Raw genomic sequence first — 19,880 nt, 5'->3', positions numbered from 1 at the left:
TTGCTGTACAAAGGTTAAATTTGTTTTGGAAAAACTAAAACTTCTGACGTTAAGAAGTACTTGTTGTAAAGAGGGCCGCTCTTCAAACTTTAAACTGTATTTGTAAATAAGTATATACTCGTACACTGTACCACCATGTCTAAATCGTCAAATAGTTTTAAATTTGCAAAATCATTTCAAGGAATTTGGTTAAATGTTATTAATACTATAATAATGGAAAATAATATCGAAACTTTACCAGTCAATATTTATAAACAATATTATAACAACCACAATTATTCCAAGGAATCTTCAAGTTGCTTCAACGAAAATGTTTTATGTGACAAAAACAACCTTGCCACCAGTATAGAGCCAGGCAAGCCTGTACTTCCTTTTTTACGATGCGCTACGTTAAAGTAAAAAATTAGTGTAAATGCATTATTTTCCCTGTTTGCTGACAAACTTTAATTTTTTATCTTGATATCCCAAAATTGATAATGATCAGTACCAAAAATGGAAATTGAACAACTCAATTTTAGACAGCCCTGGTGGGAAGGTAGGGGAATATACGACCAGATCGGCGCTCTCCCAAGTTACTAGAAATTGGGCTCGTGAGTACAAACCCCGCTAGAAGCAGTGCATCATGTCTTTGAGCAAGAAAAGTTAAAATCACTGCTTAGTACCTGGTTGATTCCAGGAACAGTCTCGAGAGTGTGTCTATAACTTCATAGATTCCTACATAATCAAACTTTAATGAATTCTGTATAACTAATGTATATATCACCATTTACATATAAATGCATCGTAAAGTTTTGTCAAATATTCATGTACTTTAACTTTAATCTATATTATACTGAAGAGAAACATTACGGCGAGAACATAACATACAAAACAAATAAAAAGTAAATTCCATTTCTGCAGTATTGCCATGCATAAATAATTCATACATTTGTTTATAACTACATTTTAAGAGATATTTCTGATTGCATTATGGAGAATCTAATCATGCAGAAAATTGAATTTATTTGTTTGTCTTAACATTTTACTGCATTTCTCTATAAAGTATCTAAATAAATTGCAAACTAAAACGAGACTTTAAGACTTGCAGGCTAATCTGCCTAATTTATAACTGTATCTTAACAGTCTTTTCTTTATTCCTTTGTAAAGAAAATATAATTTTATAGTCAGTTAAATTCATGCTTGTTATTTCAAACATTTGCTGAACTTTGTAATAAAGTCTCGAAACAATAAACAATTAACGGAAACGGTAGTCCATACGCTGTCATAATTATGTGTTATATTTATAAAACGCTATCTAAATGTTGCGTTTTATTTGTATTTCCAATCTGATTATTTTTTAAATAATTAACTCTTTGTTAAGCTTTTCCGGATTGAATCACGTTGAAAGAGGAAGAAAGGTATTATTTTATAATTGGAAACCTTGACCCTTAGTCTGCTGGTAATAGTGTTCCGTTAGGGTCATGTTCAAAACTGCTAAACAGTTTAAGTTTTAAACATACTCCAAAACATTTGCTTGGTTTCCAGGTTTCCTTAAGTTTGCTAAATGTCACCAAGGTACTGTCATGTTTCGCACTTTTTTTCTCAGAGAAAAACGCTCTGGCCATAAAGTAATACCGTAACTGGCACTTACAGATTTTTTACCCATGCAAACCAAGATCAATTGACATGTCGTGGTCCGATATTCAGTCAGTACAAATTTTGAAATCCTCTATCAAAATGTTATTTATGTCCAGATAATTATGGCTGATCTTGGTATGCACTGGTCGCATGAGCAGAATTTGCTGCCACCAAAAGGCTAATGGTACTCGTACAGTGGTTGACTCATTGCAGACATTTAAAGAATCATTCTGAGTGCCAAGTTCCATAAGTCAAAATATTCTAGCAAGCTCACATTGTTCTGTTCACATTTCCGCCTTCCCTGAAATTTGCTTTCTCTATTTTTGGTCATGCCAAGATATTCTTTTTATCCCCTTGCGTTTAATATTATTTACTTTAAAAACGTATTTGCATATTGGAACTGACAATATGTTAGAAGTATATGGCAATGACTGAAATTCATACAGGTAAAACAGAACTTTTATGTACCTATAAAAACATATATTAAGCCTATACTAACCTGCCGTAAAACTCAGGTGCATATACATGTAAAAAAGTCTATTATCAACTAGACTAAAATAAATAATTTGTACTAAATACAAGTCTGAATTTCTTAAGTTGTAAAGTTGTAAAATGTATTATTCAAAAGATAAGAATTTAACTATTAACTGAAAATACTTATGTAATGTTATGAAGACTTAAATTAAGTACGGGAGAAAGTACTAGTAATTGATTGTGGAAAAATATAAAATCGCAGTATAAAACGGATTCAAAGGAACAAATAAATATATCAATTGAATCACTATTTACTCATTTCAATAACATTTACGGTAACGAAGCGACCACTGACACAAGCTCGCATTTTAATAGTAATTTTGTATGTGATAATGAATTAGATGCTGTTTTTTTCTGAATTAGAAGTTAAGAATGCAAAATAATTCAAAAAGTGTGGGGACTGATTACCTTATAGCGGAAGTTTTTGAACTCTCATTTGACATAATTTGTCCATTTCTTGTTAAGTTGCATAATGAAATTTTTACACACGGAATGTTTCCAGAAAATTGGACACAAGGCATAATCGTTCCCATATTCAAGGGAGGCAATCCGGAAGCTAAGAATTTTAGAGAACATTATTTCAAAAATATATTCCAAACTAACTCGACGTACAAATTGGGCCGATAAAAACAAAAAGTTAATTGACAATCAATTAGGTTTTCAAAAGAAAAATTCAACGATTCACTGTATTTATATTTTACACGCTCTTATTTCAAAAAACTCTTGCTGAAAAGAAAAAAATATATGTAGCCTTTAATTTTAATGTTTGCCAGAATTGATAGATTTTACTTGAGAATGCAATGTTAGTACAGTATTGGCTATAAAGTAAATGAACTCAACGGTTAAATCGTTTGTAAGGTATAATTCGACTAACTCTAACTTTATAAATTCAAACATTGGAGTGAAACAAGGTGACCCCGCCAGCAGCATTTTGTGTCTCTTCTTTCTAAACGATATTGTTAATAATGTAAATACAGATATTAATGGAATAATGAACATTGGCGACATTCAATTATTTTTATTACATTTTGCCGATGACGCAGTTTTATTTGCCCAAGTTCCAAACTCCCTACAGTCCATGTTGAACGACATAGAAGAATATAGCAATACATGGGGCTTACGTCTTAATGCCAGCAAAACAAAAGCCATGATTTTGCGAATAGCCCAGCACAGTTCGTACTCATTACACAATTTGTTTATTGTTTATCAATAATTCTAGACGTCTAAATACATACAGTTCTATGAAAAATAAATTTGAATTTGAAAGTTATCTTGATTATATTAAGGACAAAAGATTTCGAGTTGCACTAACAAAATTTCGAACATCATCTCACGACTTGTTTATTGAAAAGGGAAGATATACAAACGTACCTAGACTAGAAAGAATATGCAATAATTGTTCTTCCAGACAAATTGAAAACGAATTTCACTTTTTGTTTACATGTTCACAATATGCTGACCTTCGCAAAAATATCGTAGACGCTTAGTAACTATATAGATATTATACATGACCTACATTGCAGAAATTTACTAATTTATTATTGTCTGAATCTAAAATAATTGTAAGAGATCTTTCTAAATATTTATGTTATGCAAATTTGGTTAGAAAATAGTCTTACAGAACCTCAAACACGTTATAATGATGAATTCATATGTTTTACATTGTATTTTTGCGCTCCTTGAAAAATCCATGTCTTCTACCTTATGATATGTTGTATGTGCTATAATCATATATTATATGTTTAACGCAATTAAATTATTTGAGCTGAGTTTCAAGAGTTGAGATTAAATTATTGTTTGGTTGATTGGTCGACAGACCGATAGATCGATCCGTCTATTGATTTGTTGGTTGATTGATTAATTGATTGATTGAGTGGATTTTAAAGAATGGGAGGGGAATGATAGGGCATAAAACGTGAAACATTTGCAAGTGTATGGCATGTAGGCCAATCATCTGTTCTTACAAAAAGAGTATCTTACTGTAAACTATTTTAAATGGTTAACAAAACATGTCAATAGATTCCAGAGCGTGGATCACCAACCATTGAAAAAGGTGTAAATTAACTAAAAGCAAAGCAATTAATCTTCGTATACATGTATTGAATGCCAGCTGTTCTTCCCAGTTGCCACGCGTGAAAACTATTTGATTGTTTTGGTTTGAATAAACATTTTTACAACAGTTTTCCTGACGAAGAGCCAGCCAGTGATGGTCAGAATTGATTATTCAGGAGTAATATGTAGATCTAGATGTAAATTAACTTAATTGTTAACCGACTAGCTGTCGTGATAGATTTACTGATGATGAGCATACAATTTGCGATGTCATAGTTAGATAACGCTTGCACAATAGCAACAAAAACATTTGTACAGCATATAAGGCTGAAAATACAAACATAATGATATGTACAAACAATAATACACCATACAACGAATTTCCGATAACATATTTAGTGGCCTAAGACCATGAAATGACTAGTAGCAGTATACCGACTCTACAACAATTCTCATGACACAATAATTTTACGAAACGCATACAATTGTTGGGAGAAGATGGAACTTGACAGCACTTTATAAAAATATTGTAATTTTGACAGAAATCAACCAAAATGGCACTTGAAGATCCGTTCTTCGTTGTTAAAGAGTAAGTGTTTTTCCAATATTTGATATCTATAACATTTGATTTCGTTGATAGAACGAGTTTTTCTTCAGAAATGTATCTTTAATTTTTTGGATAATCTCAAAATCTGTACATAGTCATAGATTTGCCGGTTTCCACAGTCAAAATATATATTTTATGTACTAATCATCTAAAGAATCCAAATCAGTATGTTTATACATGTATCAGTAGTGGGCAGTGACATGATTAGAAAAAATATACAGAAGTCTCAGACTCAATTATACCATCACTGGCATCAGTGATCACCAGGAATTGTGTGTTGTATATTATTCTCATTAGACTGACTAATGTTTCAAACTGATATTATATGTACATAGATGTCTGTTGTTAGATAATATGAAAAAGGCAAAGCCTCAAAGCGAGCTCGATGCACTTTTTACGTGAAATAGTATGAAATAATCGCTCAATTTTATTTCAAATGCAGTAACGAGTGCGTGTGACGTCACACGTACTTCGTTAAATATGGCTCCGCCCCTGTCGTGAAATGAATAACGAGTTTTGAAAACGTTGATAAAACTTTGTTTCTTTTGTTTCACTCTATAATTTTTCAAGCGAAATAAAGATTATCTAAAGTGAAACAAATGTAAAACTTAAAACGTTTGCGACATTAAAATAGCGTACTTGATTTGTTTGTTTTGCACGTGCTGTTTGGCGCTACATTGTGACGTCAAGTAAACAATACTTTAAACGTCTGTACAGCGTTAACGACTGAATAAAAAATATTGGTGTTCGGATTCATTTTCTTAATAAGACCATTTTCTTTCATTCTAGATAGTTTTCACAACAAAATTCGACAAAAAATTGTTCTTATTTATCAGATTTTTCAAACAAAATGGCGCCTTCAATTATTATTTTTTTATACACAGCTTCCGTTATTCTGGTTCCCTGTCCAACTATGGTTCCCATAGACGTGCGCGGGTGACCAGTCTAGACATCCGTTTTCATTTAGAATTCCTCAGTTTTTATCGTTATCTTTAAATTCGAAAGGTTGCGATGTGTCCAATTTCCGTACTTTGGACGAAATTTTTCAAAACCATCACTTAGCAGGTACTCGCGTTACCGTAAAGCTCGCTTTGCGAGCAGGCCCTTCGGGCCAGCTCGACAAGCTCGCTAATAAAAAGTCCTGGCGCACTATTTGTTGGACGAAGGGCGACCGTCGATGTCCAATTTTAGGGGTACATACTATATAATTAATATGAAACCGTAACATCAAATGCTTGCTTTCAAGCTCTAACAAACCACACTTCATTTTGTTATGGTGAATTACAAGCCAAAACGTTTCTTACCTACCTTCAACAGCTTGCCCTTGATAAGATTTGAATGCATGCGTCCAGCAATTGTTACTACTCTAGTTCAACATGTTGACAACTCAGTCACACAGCCACTGAAGCTATTTCTTCTATTGCTATGTATCACTTGATTTATGAATAATAAATGTTGCCTTTTGATCATTGTTCACAGGGTGTTCACTAGCCATGAAATCCTGAGGGTCATTTTGACCAGATACAAGGCAAATACCCATGATTTTAACAAAATTTTACCCTTCAGTTAAAATTCTGTGGGTCAAATCAGGTCTTTTTGAAATTTGAAGGGTCAAAGTGTCATTTCAAGGGTCAAACGGACACCCTGGTTCATATGATCAAAGATGATTTATTCATGATTGTCCTATTGCAGTATGATTGTCCCAGTGAAGTATTTTATTTAAGCTAACAAATATAATTATATTGATTTACAGGTGTTAATAATTCATTAAATATTAGATCCATTCTGAAAGCTTTAATTTATTAATAATAGTCAAAGTAATCTGTCAGATTTTTCCCTTGGAGATTAAATAAATTCACATTGAAGTTGCAAAGTGAAAGTAACAATATTGAATAATTACATGTATGTATAGTAAATAGACTGTAAACTTTAATGTGATCCATTACTCAAACAATTTTAAAGGTATAAATATGAATATGAAACTTAGAGTACTTACTTATCATGACAAGAGGCAGTTGTAAAATAAGGGGCTTAATTCTTAAAGCTTTATTTTTGAAGTTATGCTCTTTTTTAACTTTAAGAATTTTTTGTCAAAAGTGGTTATTTTAACAGATGGGAGCATGCAGTGCTCTTTTCATTTTAAGAATTTGTCCGCACTACTCTAATACTACTAAAGCAATTTGAGTGAAATGTTGCAGGATGTTACAGTAGAATGATTTTAATTTTTTTAAAAAGGCATTTTAGCCTGTTATGTACATGTATTTTGCGTCACCTGCTACCACAGTAGCTGCACCTATAGGGATCAAATCTGCGTCAACTTTCTGTACATCCATAGAACATAATAATGTCCTCCAGCAGTCAATGTTCATCATTATCAGTTGGATTATTCTGACTTTCTCCACATTACAGAAAACACTCAAGCATCCATATAAATGTAGTCAATTTACATTTCCAGCAAACTGTCCAATCACCCCTTAATACAACTGCTTAATTGACTATTATTAGGCGACACATATGGTCATGGATCACTCTTTTTCAATCTGGACAAGATAATTCATCATTTTTAGGAAAATTTCAAAATATGTAGTAATAATGACTACCGTAACTAGTGAACCATTAAAACGATGATTGTGGGCTGCATTGGTTGCTTCAGTTGTCGCCATTAGGCTATATAGGTTAATAACATAAAGAAATCAAAAGTTTTCTATAGCCATAACGGTACTCTAAATAAGTTATTAGATGAATATCTCATATGTTAAAATCATGTACCTAAGTAAATTTGAATAGCCCAATAAAAGAAATAACAGTGACTTTAATAGTCACTATAACATTTTTCCTTGATCATTGATGTCATTCCAAAAATTATATTATTTAAAAGTCATTCAAGATATAGAATTATGAAAGATATTTGTGTAAGGTATACTATTATGCTTGTTGGTAATCAATTTTCATCTTGTATCACAGGGAGGTCCAAAAGGCATTACAGACATCCAAAAACCTGTACACAAGATGGTGTGAACTAGCAGATGCCCCAAATCTCGTCTCCGTAGAAGAATACAACTGGACAACTAATGAGCTGAGAAATAGCTTGCGGAGTATAGAATGGGATCTCGAAGATTTAGAGGAAACTATTGATATCCTTTGTTTCTTGTTGGGTTAGATTGATTAAGAATCATCTTTAAAGGGATCTGACTGGAATGAATTCTTTGATGAATGGAGGTCTTCAATAACAATAGATTTGAAGGCTTTTAAATATGTTTCAAAATTTTTAGCTCATCTGAGCAAGCTCAGGGTGATTATTTGGGATTAGTAGTCAGTCTCTTGCAGAGAAATTGATAATTACTGGGTAGTTATTCAGGAATGCTGGTTAGGTGGATAATCTACCAAGATAATTATGTCAACAAAATAATTTTTTTAAATCAATGTGAAGACAAAAAAAGCAAACAGACTTACTTTATGTCAAACCTTGCTTTGTAACGTCAGAATTTTGTATGTAAAGCTTACATTATTATCTGTTTATAATGATATAAATACATGTATAAACCCAAAATTTAAAAAAAACTTGAAAATGATCTTAACTGTTGTCAAGTATTGTCGAGAAAAATCCTCGTAAGTTTAGAATAGAAGTCCCGGAACTGAAGGAGAGGAGGGAATTTATAGAGCGAACTAAGGCAGCTGTTAGGGTACGTAAATCTTTATATATATATAGACCCTTTTCAATTATGATTATAACATGTAAAAATTTACGCATGCATACATAAATTCAATATCAAGACAATAGAAAAAAATACAAAAACAAAGATTGAGATTAATGCTCGCTACGGAGTGAAAAAAGTGAATATATTTATTAGATCTAGATTTTCTCTGATTAATGCCAGGATAAAAAGCTAGTAACTTAATCAAATTTTAATATTTGAAAAACACCCATACACACTGAAATTGCCTATTATAAATTTAAATGGTCATTTTCTAGTTTTCTGTGTTATTTTCTGTCATTTAGAAAATTCCGGCGAATTTGTGACAAACATGAGAAAAAGATTGCCAATATATCTTTTAATGATTGTTTTTCAAGCTTTAATAGAACAATAACAGCATGCATTCTGTCAATACTTACTGATTCTTTTACATTATGCTGTACAAAAAAATATTTCAAAGAACCAGTGAAGGATATAATTTTATAAATATTCCGGAAAGAACGAAAATCATGTGGCAATGTCTTTTATAATGTTAGATTCGCACCAGACGATAATAAGATAATTTTGAAATTAAAAATATATTCTTCTGATTATAAGAGTAAAGACCTTTTCCCCAGTAACTTATTTCATATATTTCATAGATAAATAGATTTAAGGGCCACTGGGCTGTAACATATTAATAAACAGGGTGCATACAAGCGACACTTGGCTGTGATATCATAAATCACCAGGGTGCATTTTTCAGAGTTATAACATTACATCAGATTACGTCACTTTTGTTAGTTGTCAAAATATTTATGGTCCGAAGTTTGTTATGGATCATCCTAGGGACTTTATTGGTCATGCCTTACTGATTTGATACTCGATCCAGAGTCCTACCAACTGGCACAGTCAAAAATACGTAAAATTATAATTCAGTTAATAACGAATTTCTGTGAACGTGTTCACAACTTATTACGCCGCCTTTTTTTCCAGACGACAGAATCCTTACATTTTTGAAACTCAAAATATGTTTTGGGTATTGTATATTAGCAGAGACATATGATACATTATCTATCTCTGGTATAAGCAAGTAAGTACGATTTAACTGCCTGGTAAAATTTTCATTATTAAGAATATAACGAAAATGGTAATCATGATCAGTTACCCAGCAATATGGTCTACTATTAAAACAAATCGTTAACCTTATTATAGTAAACATTTTTATTCATTTCACCATCCTTTTTATGTAATGTATCTGCCAATCTTACAAGAGAAAGGATTAAGACCTTTATATCCCTCTATTAGTGTACTTAATCGTATCGGCATTGTCCACCGTATCCCCCAATGACGTCATCCTAGGGCGACAACTTAAATACGGTCTTAAATGAAAGGGTCTATAACCTTTATATGTATAATTATATCTTAAGTTGAAAATTTTCATACTGAATAAGAAATCAATTAGATATTGTATCAATTTTTTGTTTTTAAATTTATGTTGTTTCTTTCATTTTATACATTAGTAGATATCAAAAATTTATGAATCTTTGATGTGGGAAATTTTTTTTTACTGATACAATGTAGTTCTGTATAGAATACTAGCATCATAATTCTGGGGCTATACTAAAACAAAAAAAATGTCTTTTAGGATAAATAACTGTCATTTATTCATTCATTTGACAGGCTTTATTCAAAGGTTTCATTGGTATATTTCAGGAGATGAAATCTCAGATGACAAGCCCCCAGTCACATGCCACAGAAGAGTCAAATGTTAGACAGGTATGTCATGAGCAAATGAATACCATTATGAATGCTATGGAAAAAAAATAATTTGCCAACACCATAAAGCTAAACCAGTCTACACTCTGATGTGGATATCAATATCTCTCACATTAACAACGGACATTTCAAAATTAAGAAGGACAAGTCCATTATGCAAATTTAGCAGGACAAATCCGTTATACAAATGTAGCATGACAAGTCCATTATACACATTTAGCAGGACAAGTCCATTAGACATATTTAGCAGGACAAGTCTATTATACAAATTTAGCAGGACAAGTTCATTATACAAATGTAGCATGACAAGTCTATTATACACATTTAGCAGGACAAGTCAGTTATGAAAATTTAGCAGGACAAGTCCATTAGACATATTTAGCAGGACAAGTCTATTATACAAATTTAGCAGGACAAGTCTATTATACAAATTAAGCAGGACAAGTTCATTATACAAATTTAGCAGGATAAGTCTTTTATACAAATTTAGCAGAGCAAGTCCATTAATGTTTCTAGCAGGACAAGACCATCTAACAAATTTTGCAGGTCATGTTTATTATACAGATTTAGCAAGACAAGTTCAAAAGACAAGTTAAGCAGGACAATTTCACTTTTCAAATTTAGCAGGACAAGTCCACTAGACAAATTTAGCAGGACGATTCCATTGTACAAATTTAGCAGGATAAGTTCATGAAACAAATTTAGCAGGACAAATCCATTATACAAATTTAGCAGAGCAAGTCCATAAATTTTTTTTTAGCAGGACAAGTCCACTTAACAAATAAAACAGGACATGTCCATTTAACATATTTAGCAGGACATGTTCATTATACAAATTTAGCAGGACAAGTCCATTAGACAAATTTAGCAGGACAAAATCTATTGTAAAAATTTAGAAGTACATGTTCATTATACAAATTGAGCAGGACAAATCCAGTAGACAAATATACCATTGATAGTTGATAAAATACCCGATAATAGAAAAGTGAATAGAAATGCAAATTTAGCAGGACAAGTCCATTATACAAATTTAGCAGGACAAGTTCATTATACAAATTTAGCAGGACAAGTTCATTATACAAATTTAGCAGGACAAGTCCCTTTTAAAAAAATTAGCAGGACAAGTCCATTAGACAAATTCAGAAGTACAAGTTCATTATACAAATTTAGCAGGACAAGTTCATTATACAAATTTAGCAGGACAAGTCCCTTTTAAAAAAATTAGCAGGACAAGTCCATTAGACAAATTCAGAAGTACATGTTCATTATACAAATTAAGCAGGACAAATCCTGTAGACAAATTTACTGTTGATAGTTGATAAAATACCCGATAATAGAAAAGTGAAATTATTTTTTCACTCAGTGAAGTTATTTATTTCACTCTTTGATGCAATTTCTATATATAGTAATGAATTAATAAGGCAACCAACCAAGCAACTGTTCAATAAATCAACCAGCCAATTGTTCAGTTAATCAACAAACCAGACAACCAACCATTTAATCAATCAGTCAGTTAGTCAACCATTCAGTCAATGAATCACTCAGTCAAGTGTTAAATCTGAAATAATAATTTACTGATTGTAAGTAATGCTGTTAAAGGTTGTGATTTGTAAATGAATGACAATACACATGTACTTCCACACAATTCTATAGATTAGATCTTAGGTTGGAAAAGCTTTCAGACTAATTCCTGTTTTGATGTCACTTTTTTCGCCATTTGAAGTATTTCCTCTTGTATAGCTAGAACACAACAATGTGTCCCAGCAGTACAACGCTATAGATGTAACATTTAGATCTGTCCCATAGGGGTGATTATATGCTTTCATCTTTATCTGTGTCTGTTATCATGGAGAAATGTCTGGTTTGTCGGAAAGAGATCAGAAGAAATAACGAAAGATAAAAAAGATATTTGTACAATATTATATTCCTTTGGGTGCTATTATTTACAAAGTCTATTCACATTGTTGTAGATTATTAAATTGTTTGGGCGGAAATTTGATTTGTTTGAAAACTATTATTATATATGGAGATTCTTTTTATAGTCATTAACTATGCCATAAAAAACTTAAATGTTAAGATCTTATACAATATAATAGAAATAAATCCCATTATGGGTGGTAAGGTCAGACGTGAACACTTAAAATAGTTTAAAGCAGCCTTCAGCAGCTTTTTCTTAAGGTTATGTTATTTTTAGATAAATCATTGTGTATAATTGTCAAATTAAAATAATTTAAGTGGAAAATCAAATTTGCCGACAATAAAATACATAAACATGAAGGAAACCCTTTGATACCTCTTATATACATGTAACAATCTGCTCTCTATATTTAAATGAGTAAAGTGGATGATTTGTTTCCTGAGCTTCTATTTTTAGAAACAAGCATCACTTTTGGTTATAAATAGCTCTCAGGACATTGTTTTGAAGAAGGCTTAACAGTGATATGATGTATTTTTCCAAGATAAAATTACTGAAATGCTTAGTTTGAAACAACACAGGAGTTGTTTTTCCAACAGAAAATAAAAGTTGAAGACCACTTTAATCTAGTTTTTAGCTCACCTGTCACAAAGTGACAGGGTGAGCTTTTGTGATCGCTTTTCGTCCGGCGTCCGGCCGTAAACTTTTACTTTAAATGACATCTCCTCATAAACCACTAAGCCAATTTCATCCAAACTTCACAGGAATGTCCCTATGGTGGTCACCTTTAAAAATTGTTCAAAGAATTTAATTCCATGCAGAACTCTGGTTGCCATGGCAACCGAAAGAAAAAACTTTGAAAATCTTCTTTTAAAGAACCCAAAGAGCTAGAGCTTAGATATTTGGCATGAAACATCTTCTAGTGAGTGTCTACCAAGTGTGTTCAAATAAAAGCCCTGGGGTCAAAATTGGCCCCGCCCCAGGGAGTCATTGATTTTCCCTATATGCATATAGAAAAAACTTTGAAAATCTTCTTTTAAAGAACCCAAAGAGCTAGAGCTTAGATATTTGGCATGAAACATCTTCTAAAGAGTGTCTACCAAGTTTGTTCAAATAAAAGCCCTGGGGTCAAAATTGGCCCCGTCCCAGGGGGTCATTGATTTTGACCCTATATGCATATAGTAAAAACTTAATAAATCTTCTTTTAAAGAACTCAAAGAGCTAGAGCTTAGATATTTAGCATGAAACATGTTCTAATGAGTGTCTACCAAGTTTGTTCAAATAAAAGCCCTGGGGTCAAAATTGGCCCAGCCCAGGGGCTCATTGATTTTCTTAATATGTGTATAGCAAAAACTTAAAAAATCTTCTTTGAAAAAACCCAAATAGCTAGAGTTTAGATGTTAAGCATGAAACATCTTCTAGTGAGTGTCTACAAAGTTTGTTCAAATAAAAGCCCTGGGGTCAAAACTGGCCCTGCCCCAGGGGTGTCATTGATTTTGACCCTATATGCATATAGTAAAAACTTAAAAAATCTTCTTTGAAAAAACCCAAATAGCTAGAGTTTAGATATTAAGCATGAAACATCTTCTAGTGAGTGTCTACAAACTTTGTTCAAATAAAAGCCCTTGGGTCAAAATTGGCCCCGCCCGGGGGTCATTGATTTTCCTTATATGTGTATAGCAAAAACTTAAAAAATCTTCTTTGAAAAAACCCAAATAGCTAGAGTTTAGATGTTAAGCATGAAACATCTTCTAGTGAGTGTCTACAAAGTTTGTTCAAATAAAAGCCCTGGGGTCAAAACTGGCCCCGCCCCAGGGGTGTCATTGTTTTTATCTATATGTGTATAGTTAAAACTTAAAAAATCTTCTTTAAAAAAAACCCAATGAGCTAGAGCTAAGATGTTTAGCATGAAACATTTTATTGGTGTCTACCAAGTTTGTTCAAATAAAAACCCTTGGGTTAAAATTGGCCCGGGGGGGGGGGGGCCTATATACAGGTGAGCGACCTCAGGGCCATCATGGCCCTCTTGTTAGAAGTAGACACTTGTATAAATTGATTAGTAAAAGTGTTGATTGTGTTATTTGTATTTCAGTCATTATTGAATTCCAACAGTCCCAGTAAATCCTATGACAAGTATTCAAGACTGGACGCTGAGATGGAACGTTCTCACCAAAGTTTTATAGATGATACAACACAAAATCAACAGGTAATCTTAAATAAACAACCCAAAATCAACAGGTCATCTAATACAGTATAAACCCTTTCAGAGAAATACCCTTTTGAAAGTTGTTGTAGAGAGGTGTTGCTGTTACGCTGTATATGACAGATAAAGTAAATTGGATTAGATAGTAGATTCTGAAAATGACACTGGCTACCGTTATACCTAAAACTGTATGAAACTGTGTGTATCTAGTTTAATTAAAATATTTAAATCTGACTTCATCAGTTATATTCGTATCAGGAATAAACTATGGTTAATTATGTTAATGGTACTTAAATGTGGCAAATTTGTTATTTCCAGTTAATTATAAAGGACCAAGACGAGCAGCTTGACATGATTGGGTCCAGTGTTGGTGCCCTGAAAAATATGAGCCATCAAATAGGCAACGAATTAGAGGAACAGAATAGGTGAGTTAACCTATAGTGACTTTCATTCTAACAGCATAGCATTTTGCGCTTCTTATTGCATACCATGTTAACACATGGTGACTTGGCTGAGTGATTTACGTGTTGTTGGAATCTAAGGATTGCTGACTGCATGGGTTCAAACCCCGTCAGACGCAAGCTGCTGTTTCCTTCACCAAGAAATTTAACATTCATTGCTTTGCACTGGTTGGTTCCAGGAAGGAATTCGAGAATGTTTCAATAAGCTTATAGCTGCCAACACAATCAAACTAAAATAACATTGTATAAACTAACACTTAACCACTTACCATGCTGTATTTGTGTATGAAATTGTCTAGCTTACATTTTTTGGAACTGTCCATTATCATTCTTGAGATAATAAAATGAAAAGTTAATAAGCCAGTATAAGCCAATAGTTTAGATCCTGGTGAGACTGCAGAGATATGCAGATTGTCCAGACTCTCTGTACTTTTGGTAGCTTTTTTTTTATTCGGATATCAAAATATGGGATGTTCCAAATGCAAAGCTGGACAAGTCCACTTAAGAAATTTAGCAGATAAAATGGTATAGAATTAAACAGTGCTGTATGACCTGCTGGCTCTATACTGTTAGTACTTAGTACCTTGTTGTTTTGTATTTTGATTTTGAAATCCCTTAAAGGTGCATGCCTCAAGATAAGCAAAAAATATGTCAATAAGGGCTTGTTTTGCATATATTGACCTCATTTTGGTAATTTATGTGGATTGTAAGTGCCATTTCAATTCAAAATGATTTGCAATGTGTAAATTACTTTCTTAGTTCACTTCACAATATTTTACTTTTAGATAATTTTTTAAAAAATAATAAGCATGAATATGGAGGCATGCTGCTTTTAACTTTGATGGAATGTTTCAAATTCAAAGCAGGGCAATTCCATTGCACACATTCAGTATGTTAATAATTAATTTCTAAAACAGACTAGTGTTGCTTGAATTTGAAACTGACCACTATGCAGTTGCAGGTATTTAAAAAAAAATAGTATTCTTATTTAAAAGTGCTGTCTGAAACAGAAAGTATATTTGAGTATATTCAGAGTATATTCTTCCCAGTTTAAAATAGGGTTGTTTGATTTGCAGTTTCTTACAACAAAGGTTATAATTATATACTTATAGAATGTTAGATGATTTTCACCATGAGATGGACAAGACAGAATCTAGGATGGACACAGTAATGAAGAAAATGGCAAAAGTTTTACATATGTCTTCAGGTAAATCATTTATATATTGATATAAAAATTCCTTCTTTATTACCCTTTTCTTTTGCTACAAGGATAATAATTTTCTGGAATAATCAGAGTTCTGAGTCAACCATTATCAATGATTATGTGAAAGTTAGGGAGACTGGAGTATCAGTCAGATAGGTGCCAAAGTCACAATGTTTCTAGCCACCCTATTCCTGGCATTATCTTTACCCTTGCTTCGTCATGGACTATGTGTCCAAAATATTCAATGTATCCAAGGTTCAACATTCTGGAATTTCAATGTCTCCAGATTGTGTTTCTGAGAATTACTGCTGCTCTGATGCCTTAGATCTCTAGAAAAAATAGTTGTGTTTTTTATTTGCTTGGTAGTATAAGTAAGAAAAAGTAAGAAGTGATTGTAATCTAATATTTGGTATTTTTCTTTGCATTGAATTGCATAATATGGCAGTAGTTAAAGGTGTATTATTTTGTTACTTAAACAAGGTTCAAAGAACTTTTTGAACTGATGGTAAAGCTGTTATTCTAAGATATGTGTTTTGGCAGCTAAATGTTAAATCAAGATACATTGTATGTGTTTTGGCTTCTAACATTAAACCAAGATATAGGTTTTGGCTTTTAATAATAAATGGTTTCTTATATAATACCATAAAGCCAAGCTCACATGTGCTTCTTACCTCCATGCTTTGGTTTTCACAGCTATGTTTCTGTTAAAAGAAAATGTCATTGGATTTTCAAAATACAACAGTAGGTATAAGTTAAACACCTTTAACTAACTAGTTTAATTAATTCTTCTGGCTGCAACAGATTCTATTAATGCAACCAGTGTTGACCAAGGTTAGCCGGCACATATGTCCTGTCTGATCATGGTCAGCACTATGAACCATCAGTCAGAACATCTTGAATTTTCTCCCTTAAAAATTAAAAATGATTTTGTCTAGATTAAGAGATGCACAAGTCCATTTAAGATATTTAGTGTTGTAAATATTAACATTTTTCTTTCCTCTGTTTTTCAGATAAACGGCAGTGTTGTGCTATAGGAGTGTTGTTAGTAATTTTACTTATAGTTGTCATTTTGCTCATTGTTTTATGAAACTCATCTCATGCTCCCATCTAGCATGCTCACATCTTCTAGCATGCTAACATCTTCCATTGTGCCCATAGACAAAAATGTAGTTCCATCATGGTTTTTCACACAAAAAATCTATCATTACTTAACATAGAAATGGATTAAATGACTCACAGTTGGATCTTTGATTATGTACAACCACACAGAGAATTTTGAAGTCCTAATTACATAAAGTCTATGGTTAACCATGCACAGTCCAATATTGTGTTCTTTTTATGTTAATATTTATTGTTAAATCATGCCCACACATTAAAAGCAATGCATTCCTCTTAGTCTTACACAACAGTGATCATTTAACATACAGTTATGTTCACATAATGTAGTGAACAGTTGTGTTCATTCCTCAGAATGTTAACTCATTTATTGCATGACATAATTATTAAGTCATGCTCACATTTCATATTGTTGAGCTCTTCATGCACAATATAGATAGACATGACATGATATTGAGTCATGCTGATATCTCACATAATATTATGTTGAGTCATGCTCACATAATAAGACATTGAGTCATGCTCACAAAACATGATGTTGAAAGCTCACATAACAAAGTGTTGTGTCATGCTCACATAACATGGTGTGGAGTCATGCTCACATAACATGGTGTTCAGACATGCTCACACACTCGGTGTTGAGCCATGCTCACATATGAGCCATGCTCACATAACATGGTGTTGAGTCATGCTCACATGACATAATGTTGAGTCATGCTCACATCAAATATTGATGAGCATTGCTGATATGATTCAGCATTAAGTCATGGTCACATGACATGGTGAGGGGTATTGCTTGCATAAATAGACTTCATGTTAACACAGCATTGTTTTACATATGCCCATAGTTTATTACATTGTTCACCGCCTCCGTGGTCGAGGGGTTAGAGTCGATGACTTCTAATCCAGTTACCTCTCTGGTGTGGGTTCGATCCCCGGGAGATGCTTTGGTAGTTTAGCGCGGAGGAAGGTAGTCTAGTACTGGTGTAACTCTCCAGGAACGATGGTTAGGAAACTACCCGCCTATATGACTGAAATAAAGTTGAAAAAGGCGTAAAATGAAACAAACAAACAAACAAAATTACATTGTTCATAGGATCTTCATGCTCATACATCATGTGATAAAATCATTTTGACATTATATTGTTTGGATTTGGATTCTCATTGCATTTTGTTGGACATGTCAGTATCATTCCATGTTATTTTCTCTTCCATAGTAAGCTTTTTAAGACATAGATTTTATAAATATGCTGCAATTTTTACCTCCCTTTGCCATAAACATACTGAAATTATTACCTCCTGTTACCATATGTATTTGCATCATTGTTTTAATACTGGTTCATGTAATGTGTTGCCTGGATATCATCCTTGTATGCTGGGCTATTTGTTTTCTATGGATACATGAAATTTTGAGCACACACTTAGTGACAAAAATTTCGAAAACTGGTTTTTCTAACTATTATTTTTTAATAAATGTTTCTTATTTGAAAGTAAGATCAGAACAATATACAATGGACAATATTTTGTATGTTACATTAATTTTATTTGTTCAACTAGTAATGTGTTGGTATATAACACTTATGGGGAAAAAATGGTTTGAATGATGGACCAATGGAATTGAAATGTTAATAACACTTTAAAACATCATTTTTTGTTTGTCAGTAAAATCTTGACTAGAAAAGGCACTTAATGAATTATAAGAGTATATTAGACCCAGGGACCAAGGATGTGTTTATCACTATTTTGTAAGCTTTGTGTTTTATGCTTTAGCTTATCCCACCAGATAAAGAATGCACTTGTCACGGTTCAGAACTGTTCACTATTTAGGGGAGATTTAGTGTGTAAGCTACTGGAAAGCTCAGTCCATAGAGCCGCAGTAAGTATTCCAAGGGTGGCAGGTTTCGAGTCCCAGTCAAGCTCCACATTTTTCTCACCCTGTGACACACTTTTTATTAAGAAAAATTGTATGGAAATTTCAATAGTTCTTTTCATGAACTTTTTACCTGTGTATAGATTATTGTTCAACTAAAAGTTATTTTTATCCAGTTTTTAAAAATTTTATGCAACACACTGTCATTGTAAATTGATTTTGAGATAAATGAATTATACTGGTATCATTAAATTTTGAAACAATAAACTTACTTAGCTGCTACAACTGGGAGTAAGGTTTCATCCAGTTTCTTTTTATTTGGCTTACTTACTGTGCTGTACCGAGTACAAAATAACCACTTTTACCTGACCTTTAATTTTTCTAACCAAGGATATTTGTATAAACTTTGACCTAGTTAAATCAGTTTTAAGTTTGTATATACGGTTAAGTGTATGAGCTATTTGTATGAGGATTTTGTTAATTGTATAGATACTTGTATGATTTGTAAACTATTTTGCATGAAGTATGTAATGAGTGTATATTTTTATTGTATGAACTAGTATATGATGTATATAATTTATGTTTTGAGGTATTTGTATGAATTATTGGTATGAACAAAAGTACAAGTGTATTCATATTTATTAGAAAAATTGTGAGTTTGTTATATGAAAGAAAAAAAATTGACACAGTATGTTATAAAACTAACTTAAATGAACTGTTGTAAAAAGAAAAGTTAGGAATTTTGTATGCGCTAAGCTGTATGGAACTTGGCTACAAACAAGTTTAAATAGAAGATTCAATAAGTAGCCTTTATCATAACGATAAAGAATAATAACACATTTTGAAAT

General features: G+C 32.4%; 1 protein-coding gene across 1 annotated transcript; it reads left to right on the top strand.

Annotated features, from left to right (window-relative positions):
* Positions 1-4,645: 4,645 nt before the first annotated feature.
* On the top strand, positions 4,646-17,813 carry LOC132753694 (syntaxin-6-like). The gene is made up of 8 exons (XM_060744190.1): positions 4,646-4,792; positions 7,775-7,944; positions 8,399-8,493; positions 10,201-10,263; positions 14,271-14,384; positions 14,700-14,806; positions 15,955-16,049; positions 17,057-17,813. The coding sequence occupies exons 1-8, from the start codon at positions 4,758-4,760 to the stop codon at positions 17,131-17,133; spliced, it is 756 nt and encodes a 251-aa protein (XP_060600173.1). The 5' UTR covers positions 4,646-4,757; the 3' UTR covers positions 17,134-17,813.
* Positions 17,814-19,880: the final 2,067 nt, after the last annotated feature.

Source organism: Ruditapes philippinarum, unplaced genomic scaffold, assembly GCF_026571515.1.
Source record: "Ruditapes philippinarum isolate M1 unplaced genomic scaffold, ASM2657151v2 ctg1797_1_1_1_1, whole genome shotgun sequence".
In the NCBI taxonomy this organism is placed as follows: domain Eukaryota; kingdom Metazoa; phylum Mollusca; class Bivalvia; order Venerida; family Veneridae; genus Ruditapes; species Ruditapes philippinarum.
The sequence above is the reverse complement of the archived record's forward strand: the minus strand, read 5'-3'. Positions and strand labels throughout refer to the sequence as shown.